General features: G+C 36.4%; 2 protein-coding genes across 3 annotated transcripts in view; one reads left to right on the forward strand and one right to left on the reverse strand.

Annotated features, from left to right (window-relative positions):
* CTNNA3 (catenin alpha 3) overlaps window positions 1-27,108 on the forward strand; it is a 453,492-nt gene that overhangs the window by 164,005 nt on the left and 262,379 nt on the right. The gene's annotated exons all lie outside the window — the stretch shown is intronic.
* LRRTM3 (leucine rich repeat transmembrane neuronal 3) overlaps window positions 1-27,108 on the reverse strand; it is an 81,524-nt gene that overhangs the window by 53,140 nt on the left and 1,276 nt on the right. Inside the window, exon 2 of one of the 2 annotated variants that reach the window (XM_062633969.1) lies at window positions 25,276-26,807. In XM_062633969.1, the coding sequence (XP_062489953.1) occupies window positions 25,276-26,807 (1,532 nt within the window). Of the gene's footprint in view, window positions 1-25,275 lie in introns of both variants that reach the window. The other variant, XM_062633968.1, reaches the window with a different exon arrangement.

The raw sequence follows: 27,108 nt of genomic DNA on the forward strand, positions 1-27,108 counted from the left end.
ACTACTCCTTTCATCTTTAAATGGGAAAGAGTACACTGTGAACTCATTTACTTACTAATTGAGCAAATATGACAAAATAGAATTTTAAAGCATGATAAATGAAACTGTGACCATGTCTGCTCCTTCATTTGTTTATTCAGCCACTGGCAGCAGCTTAATCAATTACAGCCTCCCCAGGGTTGCATTTAGTCTGCTAAGACCTCCACTGGGGAATATACTATTTCACAAGTTGTCTAGCTTTTTTAGAAGCTATGCGTTTCTGTGAAGCTGAAGCTTCATAAGGATCTATGTAAGCTGCTTTTTGGCAGAGGTCTAGGGAATTAACTGGTTTGCATTATTTTTGTAAATTAGGCCTCTATACCTGTTTACGTGCAAAGGTGCTCCACAGAAAACTCTTTTCCTGCTTTCCTTTTCATTGTCTTTTGAAGTAAAGAAACCCAACAGGCTTTATCCTCAGGGAGAAGGAATAAATGGATTTTCCACTCTTCCTATTCCAATTATCTCTTTCAACTCAGTGACATTTAAAAAGTTATATTTTATGTAAACACACTATGAGGATATTCCATGCTGCATGTTAACCTGCGTAATGATATGTTGCAGTAAATATCTGTTAACTATGGTTGCGTTACATAAAATAAGAAACAACAAAACAGAAAGAAATTATCATGTCATTTGTCATGAAGCGTGAAAGAGACACTGTGATAAATTGAGTTTCACATTGGAAAGGCAGAGAGTTCTTAATTCATGGTTGTGTAATAATGTTAAATGAGGATCAGTCAGCTCTTCAGCGCTTAATGTAGTACCTTTACTTCTCTGAATAGTAATGTTGAGTCACTGAAGGTTGTATGTTATTTGAAAGACCATATCCTTCTGATTAACATGAAGTGTAATGTATTAGAGTTTTTCTGAAGTTGAAGTTTTGAACTGCTTCAGTTTTATTTCACTGAAGCTAACTGGAGAATCTACTCAAACCAAGGAAATTATTTTGCCAGGCACCAGCTGATCTGGTAACTATAGCTCCATTAGAGCGCTTAGTAAATGAAAGCACTGGTGAGTTATGTGCTGTGCATTAGTGCAGATATATTAAAAATATTCTGAAGATACTGTCAGGATTCTCATATTGCTAAATGAAATACAAATTAAAGCTTAATTGCTAAATCCAAATTTCTTCTGTATTATAAAGCTTTTCCTTTGCTGTTTTTAAGAGAAGTACTAGCATGGCATATTAAATTAATGTTTCTTCTAGAAAGCCACAATTAGTACTATGTTAGTAGAGCCGCTCAAAAAATGCCTTGTAGCAGTTAATAGAAAAATATTTAAAAGCTTTGCAGCAGAAGGTTTAATTATGAGCTGCCTAACATGCCTGGGCAGGAAATGAATGTCCTTCAGATCCTTCAGTGTCCTAAACAGCCTCACACAGGAGGAGATTATTTCTCCCAGCACTGTGTTTAAGGCTGAAGAGTGGGCAGGCATGACTAGTAAGAGGGTTGAAAGTTTCTATCTCATTGACTCCTGAGGCTGTGGTCAGCTTGCCATGGAAAATGCTCCACACTAAATACTAGCAGGAAGAGATGCAGACTGCTGCAGAGGGTGCATATCAAAAGAGAGGACTTGGGTCACTGCTACCCATGGACATGTAGAATTTCTCCAAATCTGAGCACAACGTACAACATTTAGGCATTTAGGGTGTAGCTTTAAATCTAGCCTGAATCACTTTGTTTCATTTTCCCCAAGGCTCTGTTCAGGGAACTAGTGATTAAAGTGAAGATGGTGGCTGTGAAGGGTGGTTTTGTTAAGAATGAGTTTTCTTCACTCTTTTTTTTTTTTTATAACAGATTTAAAGATGTATTTATATTTTTTCCCTTTGAAGTGTATGTGTGCCACACTGTGCACGGCTTGTGTTTAGATTTATAAAACTGAAGTGCTTTAAGTGAATCTCTAAGGCTTTTGTGTCTGATCTTGATTAATGCAGAGCCCTTGCAAAGAAACAACTGCTACAAGGTAGAAGCAGAAAACAGCCACCATAGCTGTGTTTCAGTGCAGTATTTAACACTGTTACATTAATCTGCAGAGATACAGTCATCTGTTTCTTGTTGTTGTTTTCCTTTTAATCCTTTTGTGTGTCTAAAAGTGCTTGGATTCTCCTCTTCATTACCCTGCTTTTCCTCTTACCTCCCTCCCCTCCCTATACTCTCAACTACTTTCTTTCACTTCTTCTTTAAAAGCTTATCAGTGGGGACAGGCTGAACAACACTGGAAGTTTGCTTTGAGGTCATGGACCTTGGACCCCATGTGTGGATCAGTAGGAAAGCTTGAAGAGGAAGGGGGAAAGAGCTGCCTTCTGAATCAGGCACAAACAGCTTGGCTTTGGGGGAGAGGGCCAGTAATAGATAGAAGCAGAGCTTAGTGGGGGGCTTTTTAACTGTGTGTCCCCCTGCCCATCTCCTTCCTCCTTCAGTGAGCTCTTACTTCTATCTTCCCTGGAAGTTCCATATAACCTTCTCTTTGCTTATGAAAAGAGTGAGTTGATCTTTGCTGGTTGTTGTTCTCAACATAAACTTTAAAAGTATATATTTGTTAGTTGTCTGCCATTTTGTCAGCTATTAAATACGTATTGGAGTGTAATGAATAAGGGCTGAGAGAATTTTGGAGGTAGGAGAACAGTGACAGTGAAAGAAAAACAATGTGTCTATTTTAAACTTCAGTAGCAGCTTGGGATTTGTATAATTATGGTGTCCAAGCAGCAAAATAACACCACTCCAGGAATTAATTTTACCTTGAAATAACAGAAATGTGTTGGAGGTAGTTGTTAGTGGAATGGATGGAGCTAACTTCGTTGCAGAATCTTTGTTGAGAAATGTTAAATTCTAGTATTTGAAGAAGTACACATACATGCCCAATTCTGTTAACCTTTGAAAATCCCAGCTGAGATATATGGGATTGAGAGTCTAGAAAGCTGGATTTTATTCTGCGTGTGTGACAATTTTGATTTTACATTTTACAAGTCAGTTGCTCCACCATGGATATAATTTTAATGGGTTTCTAGATTTTAAATTCGGAACTAGTTGAAAAGCTCTCCCAGCTGTTATTGAAGTGCTACATGAAGTTTCAATAGGTTTGAATTAATTTAATAGGTGTGATTTTTTTTTTTTTACAAAAGTCTCCATAACCCTTTGTCGAGACACAGTAATTGTCCATTTGCCTATTACTTTAGTTATTTGGTATTAATCCTATGTAAAGTTTAACATTAGATGGACATTGTGTGTACCGGTCCTTGTGTTCAAGGCTTCTTCATGAGAACCTGTGTCACTTGTGCTGTCTTCTGTTCTTTTAACACTGATGTAGCTTCAAAGCATTAGGTTGCATGCCACAGCAATTAGTTTACTTATTTTAACTTGAATTTCTTTTGTATTTGTGAGTGAATTCTGGCTGGTCCTGATGTACTTATTGTTTACTTTTTCCATTTACTCTGCATTAAAATGCCTTTTCAGTTTTGGTCTACTATGCAATGTGTACGTAACATTCATATACTTGCCAGTACTTACCTTTTGGTATTTGTTTTGTGTTAATAAGCTTTCATATTTAGTTAGATCACCTTTTTAAAATGAAGTATATTTTAAAATGAAGTGTATCCTGTCTACTGTGGATATTTTGAATCTCAATATATTTGTGTCCCTCTTACATCTTGTCAGTCATTCTCGGTGAAGTCCTTGAGATTGCTGATTGTCTGTCACAAGCTGGTTTTCTTTTAGTGTGTTCCCTGTCTAGCCACTCTATGAAGTACAATCTGCAGACTAAGTTTGGCATAACAGCATGTCTGAGATAACTAAGATCTACCATTATTGCTGTTTTTCCTTTGCTAGCAATTATTCTATTTCTGTAGGCATGACTGGGACACAGTTGCCGAATGGCAAAGAGAAGATGCCCTTAATAATATGTTTTTCCTGTATTTGAACATGGACTTTAAATTTTATAGATTCTCTGTATTCATTGCTGCATTTTACAAAGCTCTGATTTGATTCTAAGGTATTTATAATATGGTTTCTTAGCACAGTTCCTCTATTGACATGAGTTATTGCATCTTTTCTTTATCCTTTATGTCCAGGTACTAAAGTAACAATAATTGGTCTCTTCCTTCCAAGTGTTTGACATGCTTCAAAACATAGTCCCTTAAAAGTAGGTGTCCTAATTTACCCATCCATTTTCTAACATTCCCAGCATTTGTGTAGAAACACATATATGTTAGATATTTTTTTCTTTTATTTTCTGTCTCTTCTGGGAAATGCTCTCGCTGTTTCATGTTTGACTTTGGCTGATACATTTTCTGTGCTTTTGTTTGTGGGCAGACTGAGGGAAGGAGACATAAAGTCACACCATGCATGTATTTGTCCCTTGGGGATTCTCTGCTCGTTTTACAAAATCTCAATACTCAGATAAATTTTGCAGGTAGACTGTTGAGTTTCTGTGCTCTATTATAGATTTATGTTTATGGGGGCGGGTAACTGAAATTAATGAAGTTTCAATCAGCTGCTTAAATTCATTCCTGAGTCAACCTTAGTTAATGTTTTTTGTGAGCATAGTTGCAGATGCTGAGGCTGAAGACTTGCCCTGAAATCTGTAGAAGTCTGTGGGACACTGAAAAATGCTGCTTTTTGATAGCATTTGATGGACTTTTCAAAACTGTTTCATTTTAGAAATGCAAGGCAAGTAATACAAGTGGGAGCTTCAGTATTTTTAGTGAGAAAAGAGATTGTTTGTGTCATTATGCACACTGCCTAGTGAAGAATAAGCCCCTACACAATTGGGGTTAAATGTTTTCCCATACTGCTTTGCTCTAGAAATGTCACCGAATAATTTCCTAAAATAATCTTAAAAATTATTGGCAATAATATATCAAGGAGACAAGAATGCAAGAAAATTCTTAGTGGGTTTGTTTTGTTCTTTTTTGTTTGTTTGTTTTTTTTTGCAGTGAGGTGTAAAGCTATATGATGAAATAGGATTTTGAACCACAGCAAATTTTGGACTTATATGGCAATAGCTTATTTCCTTTGCTGTTTTACAAATATGTAATATTTAACATGCAATCAGCTGATTTATTACAGAAATGAGGTAATATTTATCTTTCTGTGGGGCTGTAAGAATAACATTAGCACAAATAGATCTAATCTTGATCTGATAATAGCAGGCAGATGAACTAACAATATTCCAGATTACAATGACATTTCTGTAACCTAGCTGCAAATGTTTTTTCATTTAAATTTTGTTTGTTTAAATTGATTACAAAAAGGAAAAATAAACCCTGCCTTATTGGCACCTGCAAAAAGGTATGCATTTTATTGACTATGAAAATCGCAGTGTTTCTACATTTGCACAAGACAGTTTTCTGAAGCTTCGCTCTTAACAGGTGCATTATAATAGGGGCTTTGTACTTTGAAAAGGTATGTGCATATCTACAAATATTTGAAGTACATTAAAAATCAACACTATATAAAACTATGAGGGGAAAATATATTTGAACAATGTTCAAGCCAGGGCTGAACTTTTACAACTTTGTTTTAGCCACTTAAAGAGAAATTGATGGTGGAGAACTGAATCTTAAAAACCACACTTATTAAAGTAGTCATCCAAATGTTACTTTGAGAACATCCATCACCTCATTCAATTTTATACACTAAGCAGGGCCATTCACACCTCTATGATTATACTGGGTCTAATTTAGATGGATGGATAATAAGATACTTTATTCATAATGTACATATTGAGTTTGCTCCTGTGAAATTTGGTGTGGTCCTTTCCTCTCCCATATACCTCACACCAGTAATCCACCTCTGGAATAGAAGTTAAGGTGCTTGCGTTAGGATTTGATAGCCTAGCTAGAAGCACAGAGGCATGTGTCTTTTTATGTGGGTTGGCATTCAAAAGAAGAAATTGCTTGAATTATAGTGCCATGAAGGTATCTGGAGATATCATTTGATGGTATTTAATTGTTGGCATTAACAAGCAGTGGCTCCTGTTTTTATATATGTAAGATGTATAAAAATCTGTTTACTTAAAATGTGTTTATAGTGTTGTCTATTTGTGGCATAAAGGTGGCAAATTATTTTTTTAGTGAAAAATACCTCAGATGAGACAGTAGTAGTTTTTGTAAGATGGTATTTTAATAGGATAGCCAAAAAAGTGACTGATCTCATATGTATGTTTTATAAAAAAGTAATTTGTATAATGTTATTTCTCTTTTTAATCTAATATGGAGGCGTTCATGCATTGATTATTAGAATAACAGACGTTACTTGAAGTAAATACGCCTTTATCTGAACATCGACTATGCTTGTAAACTTGCATGCTATTTGTGTCTAGTATTACATACACTTCTATTTGTGAACCATAAAATAAATGGATTTTAATTTTCATCATTTACATACATTTGCATTGTATATCAATAAGACTCTAATGAAATTTAATTCCACACTCATTACTGAATGGTAGTTTTTAACATAATAAGTCTTGATTTTTATTTTCATCTTACTGATTTCCAAAGGGGAAGTGAAAGAACTGTTGACTGAGCTCTCCCTACAGAATGATAGCTGTGTAATAAACTTTTCTAGATTGAATCCAGTATGTATGAATGAAAATAACATCTGTATCTTTACACTCTGTTAAGTCTCACTGCTTTGTAGTATGTCTAGCCTAATATAAGGACATCCTGTTGGAAACTAGCGCTAAGCATAATTAAATCAGACAACAAAAATAATTAAAGGTAACATCAGGGGTTTGACCTGAATTCACCAAAGAGGAAAATTGAGAACCACTGCTGAAAAGTCCTTCTTATGTGTTTCCCAGGGGGTGGTACAGTATATACTTGAAATATTTTACATAGCTGCTTTTTATCAGTCTCCTAAATGTCATATCAAGTAGATGTGGTAAATAGAGCTAAATACTGCTGCCTTATATGCTCAAAAGTAGCACCAAACCAGGAATATTTCTTTCTTCTTTCTAGAACAGCTTTATCAGAACAGCCAATTGGTACTGTCTGGCAGGGCAAAGAAGAGCACATTGGCAGAATTTCTCTGTACTCTCAGAAAGCTTTTGCTAGGGTTCCTCGTAGGAGGCCATTTAGGAAACTAAATATTTGTCAGGTGAAAGGGGAAGTACTCTTATGGGGTAGAAAGTGGCTGGAGACAGAAAACAAACAGAAGGAATTGTGTCAGTTTTTTACATGACAAGAAGTTAACAGGAGGGAGCCCTCAGGTATTCAGGTTAGATTCATGTGGTAGTCTCTGTGAAAGGAAAAATAATAAAATGTGCAGATAATGTACATTTGTGTTAGTCTGTCAGTGTGTAATTCATCTGTAGAACTTTCTGCTGGAACTTGGTGATTAAGTTAAAGTTTCAATAGAATTTATGAATAAAAAGATTTTATTTCTAAATGTATAATGGGAAGACTTAAAAGTATGTTATTTAAAAAGTATGATATGTGATCCATATATCTGAAGGTATAACATGCTAAGGACTAAGACAGTAGCATTTTTTTCTCTAACTATTGTTGCTTATCCAGTATCAATATATGCTTGTATCTGTTACACACAGGTTACTCACAGTTAGAGTGCCTGCTAGACAGGTGTAGTATGACATTTCCTAGTGTTATTGTGATACTCTCAGCTTTGGAGAAAGCAGAAATAGTTAAATGCAATATATATAAATTCCTTCTTTTTATGAGGTATTGCAATTGTTTGTGCTTCTGCAAGCGTATCCCTGAATTTAAAGTAGATTATTGTATCATATGACATCATGATTTGAGCTTTTTAAAGGGAGTCACCATGGAATTAAAACAATTTTCAGGTTGATATTTGTTTCAGTTTGATTCTGAGTACATAACCTCATTAGTATTCCGACTCCTTTGTAACGCTAATGTGGTCAACAGAAGTTGGATCAAAATTTTCAGCTTGTAAAAGACAATTTATACACCCTCCTCACCTGCCATCACGATTTATAGGGAGGGATGGAGAAAAGCAGCATTTGGCAGTGTGTAGCTGGACCTCTTTTTTGAATGTAGGAGAGCTGTCTTGAGCTGCTACTACTGTAGAGGGTGTGGTAGTATGTCACTTGTTGCAGTCTGCTTCCTTGTGAATAATCCCCTGTTCTATCTGTATGGGAAAGCCTGGCTCTGCTAGGATAGATCACTGCTTGTCTTTAAGTTGGATTTTGTTAGTTTATCGTAAACAGTTGTCTTTACTTGTTGGCACTAATATAAATACTTAGATCAAAATGGATTGATTTTTAACAGTAAATCTGGACCTTCAGAAATTATAAGCACAACATGCTAAGTCATGTTGGGTAGGACAGATAGTGGAAATCAATATACAGAGTTTAGCAATGAAACAGATTTTTGTCTGGTACTATAAATACAAAGTTATTTCCACTGTTGTTAAGAAAAAAAAAAATACTACTACATGATAAATAAAAAGTCTGATTTTAGTAATTTTCTCAATATATAGAAAACATTTGTCTGAATAGGCATTCTCAATAATAATTTTGCAATAATCTGACTGTACATGAATCTCTAAGCAATCAGATCATGAGCCACTTTAGAAAGAATAGTCATTCACGTAGTGGAATGTGTATTTAAAAAACCTGAAACTCTGGATTTATTATGGTGGTCATAATTGCTGGAATGAGTATTTAGCCTGTTCTAGCCTGTTTATTTCATTGAAATACATACAGTGCTTTCCAGTGCAGTGTTATGCTGTCAAGCATGTGTTTCCCTGAAGTTCTTAGGCCACCATCATCTCTTTTATGTTTGTCAATGTACGAGGAAAGCCTGCCAAACCTTAACAGGCCTATATGATTTCTGTGGTAATTATAAGCTCTAAGTAATTTTAATTTATGGGTTGACAGGCATATAGCTTCAAACAACACTTGTGAAAGTGTGCTATTATGGGATTAAAGTTATATCTTAATTGAAAAAAAAAATGTACCTTTCTAAATTCAGATGGTAGTTTCTGAGGTTGCTCACCTGCTGCTGCATAGTCCTTCACTCTCACTTCATCTGACTTTTCTCCTACTCAATTTCCACTCTCTTTGTGAGTAAGAAAATGATAAAATAATATTAATGAATAAGCTTTTAAAAATGGAATAAGGATGTAGAGGCAATAATATGTAATTTTCATTACGTAAAATGAGATTGCATTAATCAGACAAGCAAAAATGTCATCACCACTGCTGCTGAAGTAGGAGTTAGACAATAGCTGAAATAAAGATGCAGTTTTTACCATGTATGTTGGAGGGAAGGCAATTCTCATTAGGTTTCCTAAGCTAAGAGCCGCACAGATTAGGATGTCCATCCTCCCTTGCACAGTTAAAGCTGTTTGTTGCACATCTGAGCGTTAGCATATCTGCCTTTGGGAAAAACCTACGAAGTTTCACTGGTGGTTGTGGGGCACTCACATCCATCACTCTTTGTGATGTTCTTCCCACCCATCTCACAAAAGAGGTCACTGAGAAAGTTCTTAAAGTACAGAGAGACGAGCCCTTTTCCCAAGTACAACATTTATTTGAATACTGGTATTAAAGTATAAAAAGAAATGGAAATCCACTCTGGTTTGATTAAAAAAGGTTGCCCTGAGTTGTGTGGAAAAGACAGTCACACAGATCTAGTAGTGAGAGCCGGGGATTGGGAGTGGGAGGCTGAGCATCTGTTTCCAATGCTAACACAGGCTGTAAGAAAACCAGGTGTCTCTTCTTTATAAATGGCATTAATAATGTCTTGTAAAATTCTTTAAGACTCTTATGAAAGGTGCTTCAATATTTTTGTTGTTAAGATTCCTTTAAGGAGTGATTTCTCTTTCTAATTACATGTAATTTATTATATTATGAAGCAGATGGGTAGGAATATATGCTTTACTTTATTAATTGATACCTGACTTGATGAGCTGTTTATTTTCATTTTGAAATCCCTGCAAAATTGGAATGGAAAATTCCTTTTTTTTTTTAATATTTGATATTAAAACTCCAAATAAGAAAAATACTTGCCAGATTGATGAGTTTTATTTCTGCATGCACCAGGGAAAGAAGCAAAACAAAAGAGTTGTCTTCTTGTTGAGGTTATAATTGAGAAAAAAATCTTTATGTCCTTAGCTGTTAACTTTCCAAAACACAAACATGAAGGTTGACAGATGAAGATGACAACATATATTTGGCTCACTGGGGGACTGGCTTGACCTGGAAAAGTGAAAATAGTTTGGTGGTTTGTGACCTCCTTTGGTTTGGGAGGAATAGCGGGCTCATGGGCAGTAGCCTGATTCCCCTGCAGCGGCACACTGCAGCATGTCAGAATATTGCCTGCATCTGTTGCCAGGCCTTCCCACCTGGAGTATTAAGAACAGAAAAGACAGTGATATAAAAGATGAACATAATCCATTACTGAAAGCCATCAGCCCATAAAACTCAGAGGAAGAAACAGCCCTTTTTTACAGTGTGGTGGCTCTAGATTCTTCTCCCTGAGGAGGATTTGGGACATGACATAGATATTATCAGCTGTTTTTTCATCTACTGGTCAAGATGTCCTGAATCCCCTGACCCTGGTTCCTAGGAGGCATGAAGAATCAATAGTGCCATCTTCCATTCTACTGAACAGATTAGACTTCTCGCCCTCTTCTACAGCTTTTGTGTGTAATAGGAGCTAATGAATATTATTTAATCAACCAAGCCTTTGAAAAATAGAACGCAAAAAGGGCTGTTTATGATTAAATCATCTTTTCTCTAGTGCAGGTTTCCCTTGCACCCTATACAGTCACCACAATTTTGTAAATCTTAAACTGAGTAATTCTATAAAGTTAATAGGAATTTTAACAGGAATAATGTTGCATGTCTCATTAGTGTAACACATGTCTGTGAAGGTCTAAGGTGTAGCCCACTGATGGTTTCTGGTTCTGCTCCTCAGCAACAGTAGTGTAATGTTTCAGCTGCTCCAGCCTGGTCCTTATGCTGTACAGAAGTGTGTAGATGCTATGGAAAGGGCACACTTCAACTGCTGTGTGTTGTGTTCAGAAGGAAAGGTGGTATGTTAGGCTGCTTCTCCCTCTTTCCTTCCCTGTCTCAATGGCTGTGCTGAAAAGCTGACACTGAGAAGAGTGGATTTGTTGTAGCTACCACAAGTCATGCTTATTTAGTGAGGAAATTGTTAAATAGTAAGGCATCTTGTGAGCATGGTGCCACTGTCCTACTTTCATACTGCTGGTTTAAAAACCACAGCATATGACAGTGGTCTGTAAAATTCAGCTGACCTTTTGGGATGCTTTACTGTATGAATTAGTTACAAAGGTTAAACTCTCAGAAACACCCTTTCAGCTCTATGGGTAACCATACCCAAAAAGTCCTCCTGCAAGAGCATTCTTAATAATCTCTGTCTTTGAGTTTTGTGGGACCCTTATCATTTGGAAAACTCTTCACTTGTCTTGAGTTCCAGTAGACCAATCTGATTTGAAGAAAAGGAGAGAATGAGGGTACAAGAGTGGTTTTCCTGCTTTTTAATAGCAGTAGAATTTTGTGCTGGATTCATATGAATTGCAAAAATTAAGAGATGAGTTTGCTGTCCTAGCCATCCCTCCAGCCCTGATTCAGCAAGTCTACTGATAAGAACTTCAGGGTTTAAAAGATAGTCAGGTGTTGCCTATTCAACGTAACTTCTCAGGGAGGTCTGGAGATTTACTGAGCCAGCTACTAATCAAACCAGGAGGCATTTCTTCATTACAAAAGCAGGTAACGTCTGTGGTGCAAAGTTAGTGGCGATTTCACAGGATTCTTAGTGAAGATTTGGAAATCGCTCTCCCTCATCTATTTGAAATTGAAACTGTATCACATTTACTCCAAGTAGGGAAAAAATACGTTAAAGACTTTCAACTGAATTTTGCATTATGGCTGGGGAAATGACCAAGGGGTCTCAGGAAAAGAGCTTTTTAAACTTGTGCCACACATTTACTTCTTTGCTGTATTTTACTTCAGTCTCTGCAGCTTGAAGGCTACAAGCCTGAGATTGAACTCCTAAAATTATAAAAGCTTAAAATAAAGTGAAGATTAATGGTCACTGGCTTCTTTCCCACAGGCTCTGCAAGCCTTGATTTCTGGAACATTAATAGGATAGGAAAGCATAAGGCTATTGCTGTTACATATTGTTCTTATAGTGTTACTACTGTCAAGCAAAACAGCATGTCCTAAAAAATGACATATATGGAGCTGACTGTTAAACTGAGAAAGCTAATGCTGCTGTTGAAGAACCTGGAAAGTGCACTGTTTTGTTTGTTAAACAAACTCTTAAATAGAATGAAACCAGCAGAAGAGGGATGTGCAGTGGTTCCTCACTGATCTGTGTTGCTTCAGTGGCATAAAAAGAAGGTAAAGTTATTTGCAAAGGTAATCAGACCACTCTGAATGCCCAATGAGTATGGTCTTGCCAGTTAGGGAACCTTTTGCAGTCTCACCATGGAGGTCTGCTTGGATTTTCCCATTGGAAAGGAAAATATATTTTAGAGAATGGCTGCTTTCTAGTCATTTTTGGTAGGCTCATGGGACAGCTGAATTTAAACCAGATGAGGCCTAATACAGAAACTTTCTCTGAAGTACACAGAGCCATGTCAACTTACTGGAGACTTCCAGTATGCTTGGAAAAGATGGCAACTGGCCAACCCAGTCAAGGTATTTGACTAGAGATTTTGAGTTAGAGATTTGGCATAGAGGATTGTTCCAGAATACTGTCACAAATGATCCACGTTAGCTCTGGGTGAATGACCAACTGATCCAGTTGAAGGAAATGAGTCAGATATAGTCAGAATTGAAATTGAACTGAAGATATTTTTTTTCAGGTGTCCACATTTTTTGCCATTATTGACTAAATAAGCCTTGTAATTATGACAGTGATTTTTACAATGTATAGACAGAAATAGAGAGGGGCTGTGTTTTCAAGTGTCCACTAGTTTTAAGTGGTTGATTTTGAGCCTTTATTCCAGGCTGTTTACCAGCTGTTTACCAACAATTTAATGCCTATACATCTTCAAAGTTAATATTCCTTTGTAAATCCCCTTCTTCTTTCTTTTACATGTATTAGCATGCAGCACCACTGCAGTGTGTTAGCAAATGCTACATATCAGGTGGATTTCCACTTTCAGTACTGCTTCATCAACTGCCTGGCACAGGTTTTTTATTAGCTTTTTCATTTCTCTCAGTTACCCTCCCCCTTCAAAGCTGTTAATATGTTCTCCTAAACTTATTCAACAAAATTGGACTTACAGATTTATGCTGGAAGGAACATGTCATAATGGTGTTTGTTTTTTCTTTGTGTTAAGGATAGAGAGAAGTGGAAGTGTTAAATTGTATTAAAAAAACATTAAATTAAGTAAGGTGTAGGTAAGGGACACAGGCTACAGATATTCAGAAGGGATATCTACAAAAATTAGTCTTTTTTTGAAACCTTTTAAAGAGGGAAAGAGAGTGTAGATTGGAAATCTTTGATTAAATCCTGAAAACAGCCCTATTAAATATATGCAAAGAGTTCTGTGGTACTGAGAAAAAAAGGATCATGGGTTATTCAGCTGCAGTTCTAACAGAGCTTGTTATAATCATGCATTTTAATTAACCAGATCAGCTGAAGAAATGTTGTCGATATACGGCAGCTGTCCGCTTTGAAAACTGTCCTATCGATAATCAGAGGACTACTGTTTGCAAAGGTCTTTTTACATACATTAAAGAAAGGGGAAAAAAAAAAAGCATTTGGGAGAGATTAATTACTAATTAAGCTAGTGTGGAATTAACCTTTGGCAAAACTGTTTCCTTTTTGTACAGGATGTGTCCTGTCCTGCCCATACATTGCCCAATAAAGCACTGATAGAAAAAATTAATTTCTTTGTAACTAATCATCATACTGTTACAGCAAGGCCTGTAATTTGAGATAACTTCTTTTTTCCATGCACAACAATTTGTGAACGTTATGTTAATTTTCACTTAAAATTGGTAGGATAGGGTTCCTGCAGAAGGTACAAATACCTACAACCTTTTTTTTTTTTTTTTTGTTAGTATTTGGGTGTGAATCACTACCCTGTATCTCATTTTACATATTATTTGATCAATGAGTCTTTTCTACTGGGGGAAGTGATTCAAAACTGTTGTGAAAATGTCTATAATGCTTCTTTGTTGCTGAAAGCTTGCTTGCTGTTGGAGCTGAGCTTGTTTGTAAACAAGGCTTTGCAGGGGCAGAACTTTGTAGACTTAGAAATTCAGGGGCATGCAGTCTGCTTCTATATGGCCCTTGGAGTCTCTTTTGATTTCTGTGAAATAGATAATCAAAAGAGGAGCCCAGACTGGAGGAAAGAAAGGGAGTGGAGTGTGAGACAGAAACATGAAAAAGAAATCAATGTAATTATACTTTTCCTTTCTACGAGAATTAAGCCTCATCTAGGGGAGTCCTGCAACTGGGAAGTCCCTTCAGTAACATTCCTGAAGGTTATAAGCATATACAGAAAATCCTTTGGTCCACAACAAGGACAAAAATTTGTAAATCGTGATGTTGCTAAATTGAAGTGAAATTTGCAAGTTTTGTAAAGCAAGGCTATGTTCTGACACAGGTGCTTCCCCTTGTCCTGCTGTAGTAGTTCACCTGTAGTTCTGTAAACCTCTTTCCACTGCTTTTCTGAACTAATTAAAATAGAGGATCTATCCAAAATGGTATAAAAATTTATGAGCCCAGACATGCTGTGCAGTCTGCCATTAGTGTTCATATTACTTACTTGAAAAAATGCTGGACAGTTAGTCTGTAATACCTGTCTCCCAGTTTCCCCTAGTTACGGCCTTATCAACCATACAGCTGAAAAGGCAGACTTTTCTATTTTGATTCTGAAGCAGAATTTTGGTACCTGCCAGGTGAACTTTGTTGTCAGTTTTAGATACCCATGCTGCTGGATGTCTGAGAAAAGATTTGGGAACATGCGATACTTTTTCAGATGAACTGCTGGTATTGTGCAATAAAGTTATCAAATAGCTATAGGAAGCACTGCACAGAAAGTGTCTTAAATTTGAATCAACAGCAGATCACAGCTGGTTAGAATGTCCTATTGGCTATTCTGGGAGACCTGTTGGTTAGGGAAGAAGGTCATCTCTCTTGGAAATGACTGTTAAGCCCCAAATGTGTATACAAGTACATTCATGAACAAGTTTATTTTGGTATCTTTCTCTGTTCATATTGGAGTGTTGACATAAATACAGAGCACTTTTTAAGTATATGAACTAGGTGGAAATAATGAGTGCTTGCATTAAATTCTTACTACAGAGCCTGTACGTAGGAGCATTTTCTTTTCATCATCTCATTAATGAGTTTGAGCCATTAACAGCTTAAAGTGCTGAATAAGGATTTAAATTTAATTGAAGTCCTCTGTTTGTAGCTGACAAAATGTATTTTACACACTCGATGGATGTAATTAGTGTGATGAAGCTTTAAACAAAATTGGCTTTGTTAAATTTAGAATCTGCCATGTCAGTTTATACATGAAGCCAAAGCATTAGTTCTGTGGCTTTGGTAAAATGCATTTAATTTTTATTATTATAATTATTATTATTACTGATATATAGGCATTTTTAATTTATGATACTGTTACAGTCCAAACACAGCATGCTTTCAGATTTGAGAATGCAGTCTATTATATTATGATTTCAAATTGGTTTATACTGCTATAATGTATCTCTTACACATCAGAACTCACTATTATATGCAATGGCTACAGCAAACCTGTATCATTTGGATAGCAAGGAATTATGCGTAATTGTTTAAGTTACTGTGCCTTTACTGAGCTTCCATAAAAACAAACATCCATGAATACTGCTGAACTTCAGTATATGCAAATTAAAGGCAACTGCATACCACTCACGCTCAGTTTCTCACTTTTACACCTACAATGTTTCTGCCTTCTACTCAGCCTGATAGTCAGTGATTTCTCACTTTAAAATATTTCAAGGTTTGTCCTAAGAAAGGTCATATGCAAAAGTTAATAAAAATGTAGGAGACTGTTGAGACACCAGAGCTCTGTACTGCAGGTTTCCTTAAGCTGTAAAATAAACACTGGCTATAAGTTCAAACTCTCAGTGAAAAGAATGTGGTTACTGGCAATTATGTACAGACTGCCTCACAAAGCTTATTCCTTCCCCTGTGGCAAATAGTTTATTTTTGACATATGTATTTTAAAAATAGGAAGCCACTTATGCAAAATGTGGAAGGTATAAAGATTCTGATTTAGAATGTTAGCATTTTTCCCCCATATTCTCTCTGACTGTGACTTACTGAGAAAAATGCAAAACTATTTTTGTCTTGCCAGTGTCACTGGGGATGAATACGAATATGCTGTAAAAATCGAATATGAAGTAAATCTGTTCCTTAATGAAAGGCAAATTACTGGCTAGTAGTTGGAGCTTATGAACCCATATAATAATACTGATAGTTTTTGCTTCAGTCCCACATTTTGTATCAGTACTGTAGCCTGGAAACTGTTGTTAAGGATAGATGCAAGTGGGAAAAAGTAAACATTTCATCCCAAAAGTACGAAGACTGTTTCTGATAGGTACAATTAGCCTTAGGAAAAGTAACCAATGAAGGGTTTCCATCCCTGTCTGTTGTGATTCTTTCTTGGAAGGCAGATAATATGTATATTACATTGTGAGTCACAGGTGTAATAGCACATGAAATTAATTTTTGAGTTGGAAATTGCTATTACATGCAGTGTATATGTATTCTGGATAGTACAGTGCATTTCGGGAGAAGCTGGCTGGTATGAAGCTATGTAAAATGAAGCCTCCACTGTTCTGAGAATATGACTCTTTTTTTTTTTTTTTAAGAAAAAAAGATGTTCCATATCTCAAACTTTGACTAAATATTTTTGTATAAGATTACTATGACTGCTATTAGTGAGGAATGTGGGGAATAAACTCACCTGGTTAAAAAAAAACAGACTTCAGAATCCATAGCTGGTTTTTAAACCAAACTATAGGTAATTATTTTTCTGAGGTCAGTTAATTTTAACTGTGTGCCAGGAATTAGCATCAGTCTCTTCTGTAATAGATCAGAAGGCAATTTTCCAGTATATACCCTTTCCAATATACATTCCACCCAATGTTAATATGATGCATTTGCCCATCATTGAGGCGCAAGTGCTTCTTTTCACTTGCAAAAAAACTTGCCAAAGTCTCTGGTTAGGTTCTTTTTTTAAAACTAGCTTAATGAAGCTGGTCAGAGCAGCTGGTCAGACCTTACACACAGTCTTGTTTGAATTTCAGAGTCTGGGCAGAAGGGGACAGTTACAGCTTTGAAAAGCTTTCCTATAGACTGTTTTAACCTAAAGAGCATAATCTATATAGAACTGAAAAATTAGTACCAAAACACTAATTAAGATGAAGTCTAATATGTTTTTTCAGTTTTAATCTAGTTTTCATTTTGTAAACTTTATTCCCTTTTTTATACTTTCATTATCTGCAGCTTATACACAACTTATCACAAGCCAAATAGATGTTCCTGCATGTGTTAAAAAACCCCACAAGAAAACAGCAAACCAAAACAAAAAAAAGCAGCCAACAAGAATAATGTGTATGCTAGAATATATGTTATAAAGTCTGTACTTCAGAATAACAAATCTGTTTATAATGGTTATATTTTCAGTGGCTCAGAGATTGCATGACTAATGTATTATTATGGCTTATTGTCCACACTCTAACAAAACACATGTTCAGTCTTCACATTTCCTTCATCTACAGCTACTTTTAATCTTGAGGGCAATGAAGGGAAGAATTAAAAAGGCAACTAGCATGCCCAGCTTCCATTGGAGATCTTGTTTTGTACCTTTTGAATGTTTTGTGTCTGTTTTCTCCCCTGAGTTACAGCTAAACCAGGAAGGGGATAGTAATCTCATTACATTATTTTGAAGTCGATTTGTGAGTTTTGCAGCCTTTAAGGAAGTGAAAAATCTAAGTGCCTGATTTAAAATCAGAACCGTGAATTCTACAGCACAAATTATTATAAAAACTAGTTAACTGGTATTCAGACATTCATAAGTTGTTCCTGACCATAAAGGTCGCAGAAGACCCTACACACAGAAGACCCAACAACACAACTTATGATTTGTCATGAAACACGAAATACATGCCAGGAGAATGTACTCGGCTAAAGCATTGTACATCTCACCAGTTAGCAGTATCATATTGTTCCTACAGATATTGCAAATGTACATACAAGAAACAACAAAGTAGTAAATTGAAATATATTTTGATTATTCCTCATCAGCTCAGTCTCACAATTTGAGAAAAAGGTGTCTTCTCCTATAAGAAGTTTATTTTCTCCCTGTCATTAATTTAGGTGAGAAATAAAAGTTAGAGAAGGGTTTTGTTTGATGTTTAGAGATGCCTAGAACCAGACAGTAGTAGTTATAAAAAAACAGATGTTTAAAATACTTCTAAGATACGCACAAATATTTATTTAGCATTCCAGTTTTGCTTTAGAATGTGATTTTATGTCCTTTAAAACTAGTTGTTTAACTTAAGGAAAAGTTGAGTAATCCTTCTTAACTTTTATCTAACACTGTAAGGTATATGCAGTCCTTTTCCTGAGTCTTTTCTCTTTTCCATCTCTCAGTATAATTATGCCCATGATTAGAGGTGCCCATAAAAATGCTAAGTTTTAGTATGCTCGTACATCACTATAGTGCAGGATATAGTGCAGGTATAATACATGACAAGTGTAGGAGGTAGTGATGGATTTCAAGTGAGAATAACTAATAAAGGCTGAGTTCATGGTGACAACTTCTGCAGGCTGCTGTCAATACCAACATGTTGAGGTTTTTTTTCTGTCAGCATTAAGCAATTAGCTTCCTGAGAGACCTAGCTAGTTAAATGTTTTGTTAGGTTGAAGAAAAGGATTTGAACACAGAACTGAGCAGATGATTTTCTCAGTGGTCTAGTGAAGCAGTAAACCTTATAATGCATGTATGTCTTTGTTTGTAGTGTAAACAGATGAGTAATTAGAATGTTTTATTTTCGTATGTCCTTATGATGAGGTTGGCTGCCAGAGAACACTTTGAGAATTTGCAAGATTGAACTGTAATTATGAAGCCTTACATGATCTGAGTGCTACTGCTAGTAATGCTACTGAAGTAATAGAAATTTGACATATAGTCAGGAGTTTAAGCTGTGAAACATGGCCAATGTATTAGTCACACAGCAACACAGGAGAGAATGGTTTTAGTGGTTAAGGTGACACATGTGGAGGCTTGTTGGAGAACTCTTTCAAGTTTACATCTCCAGTCATTCAGTTTCTTCTTGGGAAGCAAAAGAGTTTTGAAAAACAGTAGGAAGCTGTAAGTAAAGAATGAGATATTTTGTTTTGCTAAAGAGCTTGCTTGATTTCAGTAGCAAAGAATCTGAAACTTGTAATTTTTCCTATGAATGTTAAATATTTCTTGTAATAACATCAGTAAATTTCATAAAGTTGTTTAGAAAGAAAATAGGGATTAACTGCCCCTTTGTCCCTTCTCAGTAAATAATGCTCATTCTTGCATTAGGATGCTAGTGCTATGGTCATGATAGTCTAACAATACAAGCAAAATAGGAACTATAGGGAGATGTGATTTCTGTGATGAGTTGGTTATATAAAAGATTCTGCCTACTATTTGAAAATCTTTGGATTATTGCTTTTATGATGTTTGTGCTCATTCTAAATGAGATTTGCAGTTTCTCTGATAAGTAAAACATTGGCCATAAACTAGCCATCCCCAGCTCTTTTGAATAAACTCCTTTATTACTTTATGACCTCCTTGGTGATATGTTCATAGCTCACTCTGGTTTTACCACTTATGCACCTTATTGTGGTCCATTCACTGTTATGCCAAGAATTAGTTTGGCTGTAACCCTGAGAATCACATCAAAATCTGATATTGTACCACTGTGATAACACCCATTCTAGAAAGCCTAGCTAGGAATAAAAATCAAAGCTACCTAACATGGACAGATAGGTGACCTCCAAACACACCTAAGTAAATAAGACATTAAAAATTCAACTGCATTCCATTCAGTGCAGAGTGCAATGAGTTCTTATGCATCTTTTTAAGGGTAGTGAAATCTGTCATCAATAGAGCTGTAATCCTGATTTAATTCTTATGTTACTCTCTCTGGTTTAAAATAACTGCCAGTAACATTGGCATAGAGTTACTCGAAGAGGCTAAAGTAGTTGCCACAAAACATACCAGAGGTGCTGCAACAAACCTTTCCCCAAGCAAATGCACTGCATATTTATGTTCCTGGTGAGTGTTTCCCCTTGCTTGAGTTTACTATTGCTTGTGAATTTGATCTTCCATCATTTGCTTCTTGTCTCGTTTGTCTCTTGTGTGTTTTTGCAATGAAGCTGTTACTTTAACTTGTTCCCAGGTGGGGAGTGCCCTACCTTTTAACGTCTAATAAGATCTTTCTGTCATTACTGTAAAAAGAAACAATCATTTTTGTATTTTTTTTTTAATCTTTGCTGTTAGGAAGCTGAATGATTAGTTTGCGTTTATAGTATCTTAAAGTCACTTAGTGGTGTTTTATAAGTAATAAATTCTAAATCAGTGGCCACAAATTTGTTACAGCTCCTATCCTAGCTCACTTATTATGTGTTTCTTGCTTTTTACTGAAAGTAGTGACTTATACACAAGATAGACTATTTCTTGCTAGCATTCATCTACTCTTATTTTCTCCACTTAACTCACTGCATTCAAGTTATGACTCCTATGCATGGATACGGTTGAATGTATGCTGAAGGGATTTGATGCTATTACCCTGTGATATGGAAGAATGCAGAGTAAGAGCAAACACATCTGTGTGAATTGATCTAGACAATAGATACCTGTGATTAAGCTAACTACCCGCTGGATGTCACTATTGTTCCACGGAAATTCATCTGAGAGAATATTTATCTAGAGTTGCCTGGCTGACAGCAAAGACCATTATCTTGCAGCAAACTGAAAATTTCTAATTGTGTCTGCAGGAATATTGTACATTTATGTTCATCTTGAAACTGCATTTTATATCAAGGTTCACTATTTCATAATAATAAAAAAAAAGAGCATTGCGAAACCTTAAGCTGTGATGACTGTGTAAGTGCAGATAGTGAGTAACGAAAACCTACCAGCCAGCAGAGAAGCTTGCATTTATTATACTCAAGCCACTTGTTCTCATTATTATTCTCGTACTCTGCAATTGCTGAAGGTAATCTCAACACACTGAATGAACATTACCAGTCTCCTTGAATTTGCTTGGTACATTAGTTATTTTCTTTTCCTAAAGACCTGCTTTCTGTGTGGTTTATTATTCTGAAATACCCCTTGAATATTACAGGAGCTAAGTCATTTATTTGAGAGGCCAAGTAGTCCACTGGCTAGAAGGATGTCCTGGTGTGAGGAGACTGGATTATATTCTCAGTATTCAACCTGTACTTGAGCAAATTACCTCAAATCTGTCATGTTTATTTGCCATCTTCTGTCTTCTCAACATACCATATAAACATTTAATGTGAGAGATTGTTCAAAGATGTTTGTACAGTGTCTAGCAGAGGAAGTCCTGATTTATTTTAAGATTTTTGGGGTGCCACACTAAAGTGGAACAGTTTTGTGTGGTGATTCCAACTATTTGTCTTAACGTTGTTTAAATAAATGTAGACTGCAAAACCAATGAAAATGAAAACGGGCATGGAAGAGTCACTGCACTTTGTCTGTGTCTTTAAAAGCTCTGGTCTTCAAGCAGTAGCACCAGAACAGAAGCTGATTAAAAAACCAAGCCAAACCAAACCAAGAAACAACCAAAGCCAACACACACACAAAAAAATAAAAACCAAACAAACAAAACTCCCACTACAAGCCAAACCCAAACCCCCCCCAAAAACCCCAAACATAAAAGCCCAACACAACATAGCAAACCCCAGACACCTTCAAAACACATTGTTACTCTCCTAAACTTGGAATATGTAGGCAGCATCAGATCCGTTAAAGGATAGCCAGGTTAGTGGGATCAGAACTCTACATATCTGCTGCCTAAACTGGGGAGAAGCAAAGGAAAAATTTCTTCTTTGGAATCTTTGAGGCTTTAACAGTTTCTATTCAGGAAAGGGGCAGCCTTTCATAGGGACTGAACATTGCCCAGATAAGACCAGGTTGTTCCCTGCAAGATTATTAGAATTTGTGACTCTGGTGGCCTAGCCACCCAAAACAAGTCGCTTCTATAGTGTTTAATGTGAGAATGATGAGACCAAGTTTAACTATGTTCATGTAGTCTTTGCACAGATGAAAACATGGAGTTTGTAATGTACATTAACATGCTATGAAGCAGGTTTAAAATCTTTTCTGAGCAATAGCCACTAGAGTGGGTTTAAAAACCCCAGCTCGCAGGCCTCAGTCTGTGCAAGAGGATTTGAAGAGTTATATTGGGCATCTTTTTTGTTGTGTAGGCAGTGGTTTCATTATCAATGACTATAGCAGCAATTAGACATTAATCTGTGTTCATTTGGTATGTATTTGGACATTCATGAAAAGTGAATCTGTAGTTTTTTCAGGCAATAAATGAATTAGTTGTTCTGAGCATGTCTGTGCTTGAATATAGACATGCTGGATTTTCATTGTTATTATCCATCTATGATTAATGACATACTGGCTTTATTTTCTTTTTCATGCTCATAATTAAATATTTTTTCCAAGGGAGCTAGTAATAATTTTACAGGTATTGTTTTCCGTAGGAGGTTATGGATTGGCTCCTTCTGAGTGTTGTTATGGTCAGGACAATGCTTAAAGAAACATAGAAGAAAGCATGTAAAGTCAAACTCAGTTATGTACAACTCATTCACAATAACACTCCAGTAACAAGTTTTAAAAGATGTATTGAATATTTTCAAATAGCAAAAATTCTAAATTAATAGTATGAAATTATTGAAATTATTTTCTGATTGCAGTTAGCCCTCCCTAAACTAAATAGCAGATTTTTTCTGTTATTTTTATATATATACACAGACACGTGTGTGTGTGTGTATGTGTGTGTGTGTGTGTGTGTACATATGTATATATAATGTATGTGTGTTTTAGGACAAATACGTCTTGTTTTGGCTGTACCTAATATTAGTCACCACTGCAGAGATTAAATCATTTAGAAGTATGGAGATGGTTCTTAACACAAAGTTTACAGCAAAATAATCCTTCAGTACAGAGATAACCAAGACCTGCTGGTAGAAAACAGAATCCCATAATAGGAAAGATAATTTGATGTGTATTGGCTTCTTACGCAACTTTCAAGGTGTAACTCATGTTAAAAATCACAGCCTGCTCAGTGCTGGGAAAGCATCTCAGGCATTTGCATTATTAATTGTGTGGGATCTTCTTTGTACTCAGTAAAACAGGGTCTCAGTGTTGCAGGGTTTAGTACAGTCTCAAGCTTCTACTCTTGGCTTCTTCACTACACTCCTTGGAAATGAGAATGTTTTCATTATATGAAGAAAACAAAACAATCCCCCTTAACTGTATTAGTTCTTTTCAAGAGATGTGTTCTAGCTTTGTTTGCAATGGTATCTCACATATTTCAAGGTAATCGACTGTGATTAGGTTCTTTCCAGTAAAAATTCAGAACATTTTGCTAAGGTTTTGCTTTTTCTAATCTGCTGCAGTGAAGATGCTTTGTAGAAACATTCCCTCCCAAGTGATCGAAGACATGCAGTTTACTAAGCCAAATCAAGTCACAAAATAATTAGATTACTGACTTGCTTCTATATAGGTGCCACTGTATTATTTCAAGAATGAAACATACACACACCCTCCTTAACCCCTTCCTGGTAGTCAGAATAAGAGGTATGATTTATTTGGAAATCTGGGGGATGTTATATTCTTATGCAGCCAACACAAATACATGACTTCAGGAAAGGGAGGGCAGGGAGTAGCTGTCTTATAAGTCTGTATTTTTGAGAATCACTGATGAATGACTGCGCATTAGAGATGAACATCTGTGAATTCTGTAATGATGTTAGGGTTTTGCTAAGAGATAAAAATGATTTGTCACTGATTTCTTTAAGGATTTTTGGATGCACTCAGCTCAGTGAGTACCCAATTTTCTCTGAAAGCCCTTTGCAGTTGTAGTATTTCTAAAATGTACTGTTTGTCTTTGTAAGTAATGAAGATTTATTTAGTTATTAGAGGGACAGTGTGCAAAACACATGACAAAACCCTGAAAAGCTCAGCCCAGCAAATAAAAAGAAATAAAAGAAAATGACAGATTTAATGGTTTCCTCAGCTACATAAATGTCTTTGACAGTCTTGAAAAGCGAATTTCTAATGAGCACCGAAACAAATGTGTGCAGGAAGTGGTCTTGCTTTTGCTGCTGCACATTTGAGTTCCTCTAATTGCATTAATAAGGAATTTCTACTCATTTAATGAATGCCTTTTTGACTGCTTTCTGAAAGGCAACTGGATGTAGGGGATAAACACTGGCACCTTTTATATGAAGTCACATAAACAGGTTTCAATTACTTGTTATCAGCCCTAAAAACACTGCATTATAATGCAGTTATTTTATTTTAAAATGTTTATTAAGTCTAGGTTTCCCTCTGCTTTGCTTTTGATGTGATACTTCATATCCTAAGACAGTGCTTTAACTCCCCACTGGCTTTTTGTTACAGCTTGTGTTGGGCAGAAATAGGACATTCTTTCAGAGCTGCTCCTGCACCGTCTCTTTCCTCAGACAACTCAGTATTCATATGATGCTACAGTACCTGGGTCTTTAGTTTGGTCTTGGTTCAAAAGGTAAGTTTCAGAGCAAAGGCTGGGGTTAGGTGTGTGTGTGTGGGAGGGAGGTGGGAAAGGGGGACAACTGAGCTTGATCACCAATCCCCCCTTGTTGTAATTTTAATCCCTACATAGAGGCACAGTCGCTGCAGGTGCAGTGGATTACTTACGAAAGAAGTTTTCTATTTAAAAACAAGAGAGACTTTAATGAATTCAGGAGAGGGCTTGTACAATAGGTATTGTATTAAACCAGAGCTCAGGCTTCACATTGATTACGGTATTTAAATTTCAATGAGTTGATTATGTATGAGAGTAAAATGACCAGTATTATGAATGTACAAAAGAGAGACATGGAAGAGCTGTGCCAGAAAAGTGAGAAAAACGTTCCCTTTATAGTCCCTAGAGTTCAATAAAGCACCACTATTTCCCAGCTTTTAAAAGCTCTTTTATCACAATGGTTCATACCTCACATTCCCTGGAGCCTGATTTGTTATACGTGCAGGGTCCTGTTCCATTCAGCAGCATCTCAGTGGTTTCAGTGTTGGTAGGTTTGTAATCTACATAAAATTCCTGTGTGCTTGGAGTCATTTGCTTCAGTGACTGTCTTGTCTTTTTCCTGTGCCTTCGCATGAGGGAGCGCTGCTGCAGCTGCTTCATACTGGCTGGGTAACGCTTCCATGACACATAGATTACCAGCAGGATCACAAGCACAGACAAGAAAAGGGCTACGCTGCCTGCTATGATTTTATGGAAGGAGATATGTTCTGTGTCGTGCGCAGGTTCAGAGCTGGATTCAGTGGCTCCAATAGTGGGGGGCAGTGGGGGCTTGCTGTCATGTTTAGGCCTGGTGAGTTTTGGTTTAAACGTTGGCTTTGGGAGAGCTCGTGCTAGTTCAAACCTTTCTGTAGTACTTTTGCCACAGATGCTGTAGTTTTTCACTGCATCAATAACATTCACCCCTTGCAGCTCTTTGGGGCTGGCACAAATAATTGTATTTTCCCTCAGCCCTTTAAAACTTTTAAGCCAGTTTACCAGGGAGCAAATGTTTCTGCTGCATTCCCATATATTCCCAGAAAGACTGATGTCATTGAGAGATATCCAAGAATCCAAAATTTCTTGTCCAATAAATGTGAGCTTGTTTGAATCCAGGTTGAGGCGCTGTAAATTGGGCACACACTGAAAAACACTAGGTCCACTGAAAGCTTCTATTTCATTGCCAGATAAATCAAGTCTTTGTAATGAGCTCCAGGTCCAGGACATAGTTTGTCCTATCACACTGATTTTATTCCACTGTAAATAAAGGTTTTGAAGGCTGACTAGCCTTGGAAAAAGTGCCAGGTTGAGCTTAGAAAATTGATTGTGCTCCAGATGCAGCTCTTTCAGTCTGATCATGCCTGCAAAGACATTCCTTGCTAAACTTCTGATGCGGTTATAACCCAGGTCCAACAGTTCAAGGTTTCTACAATCTTGAAATATTCGAACAGGGATGGTTCTTAGGGAATTGGACCGCAAATGTAAACTCAGTAGCTTCCTTAAGCCCCTGAACTGTTCAGATCCCAGAGACTGCAGCTGATTGTATGACAGATCCAAATTCCGGAGATTTGACACAGGTCTGAAGGTATTATTAAGAAAATAGGAGATTCTGTTGGAACTCAAGATCAACTCTTTTAGTCTGCGTATTCCACTGAAAGCATTTTCGTCAATATTGCTGATGTGGTTATGGTCTAAATAGAGCCAGGTGAGTTGATTAAGACCTTTAAATTGATTGTATTTTAGTTTTTGGAGGATGTTATATCGAAGGGACAAACCTAAACAACCAGCAGATATACTTGAGGGAATCTCCTGCAATTTCTGAGATTCACAGTATACCATTTTGCCTTCACACCTACAGCCCTTAGGGCATCCTCGTTCAGCAGAAGAAAGCATTGTCAGTAATACAGTAGGGGCTATTACCAGAGCTACAGCTGATCCGCTCAGTAGCCTAATTACATTGAAACCTGGAAATAAAAACAACTTAGAAAAGTTATCCCCCCACACATCAGTCATTTCTTTCAGTCATGCTAAAATCTTTTATTTCAACAATCATTTAAAAATCTCTAGCTCGACTCAACTACTTTTCACACTGTTTTCTTTACTCAGATTTTTTTTAAAGAATACCTTTGTAGAAATACTGAAAAACAGCTGGGTAAAAGATGTAATCCCTAATCAATTTAACTGTAATAACAAATCATATCAAGGTAAGTCTATGGAATAATTAAAGCACAGACTCTGCAGTGACTATGAACTATATATTAAAAA

This window comes from Pezoporus occidentalis, unplaced genomic scaffold (assembly GCF_034315485.1).
Source record: "Pezoporus occidentalis ecotype Australia unplaced genomic scaffold, CSIRO_AGI_Poc_V1 ctg41, whole genome shotgun sequence".
Taxonomy (NCBI): domain Eukaryota; kingdom Metazoa; phylum Chordata; class Aves; order Psittaciformes; family Psittacidae; genus Pezoporus; species Pezoporus occidentalis.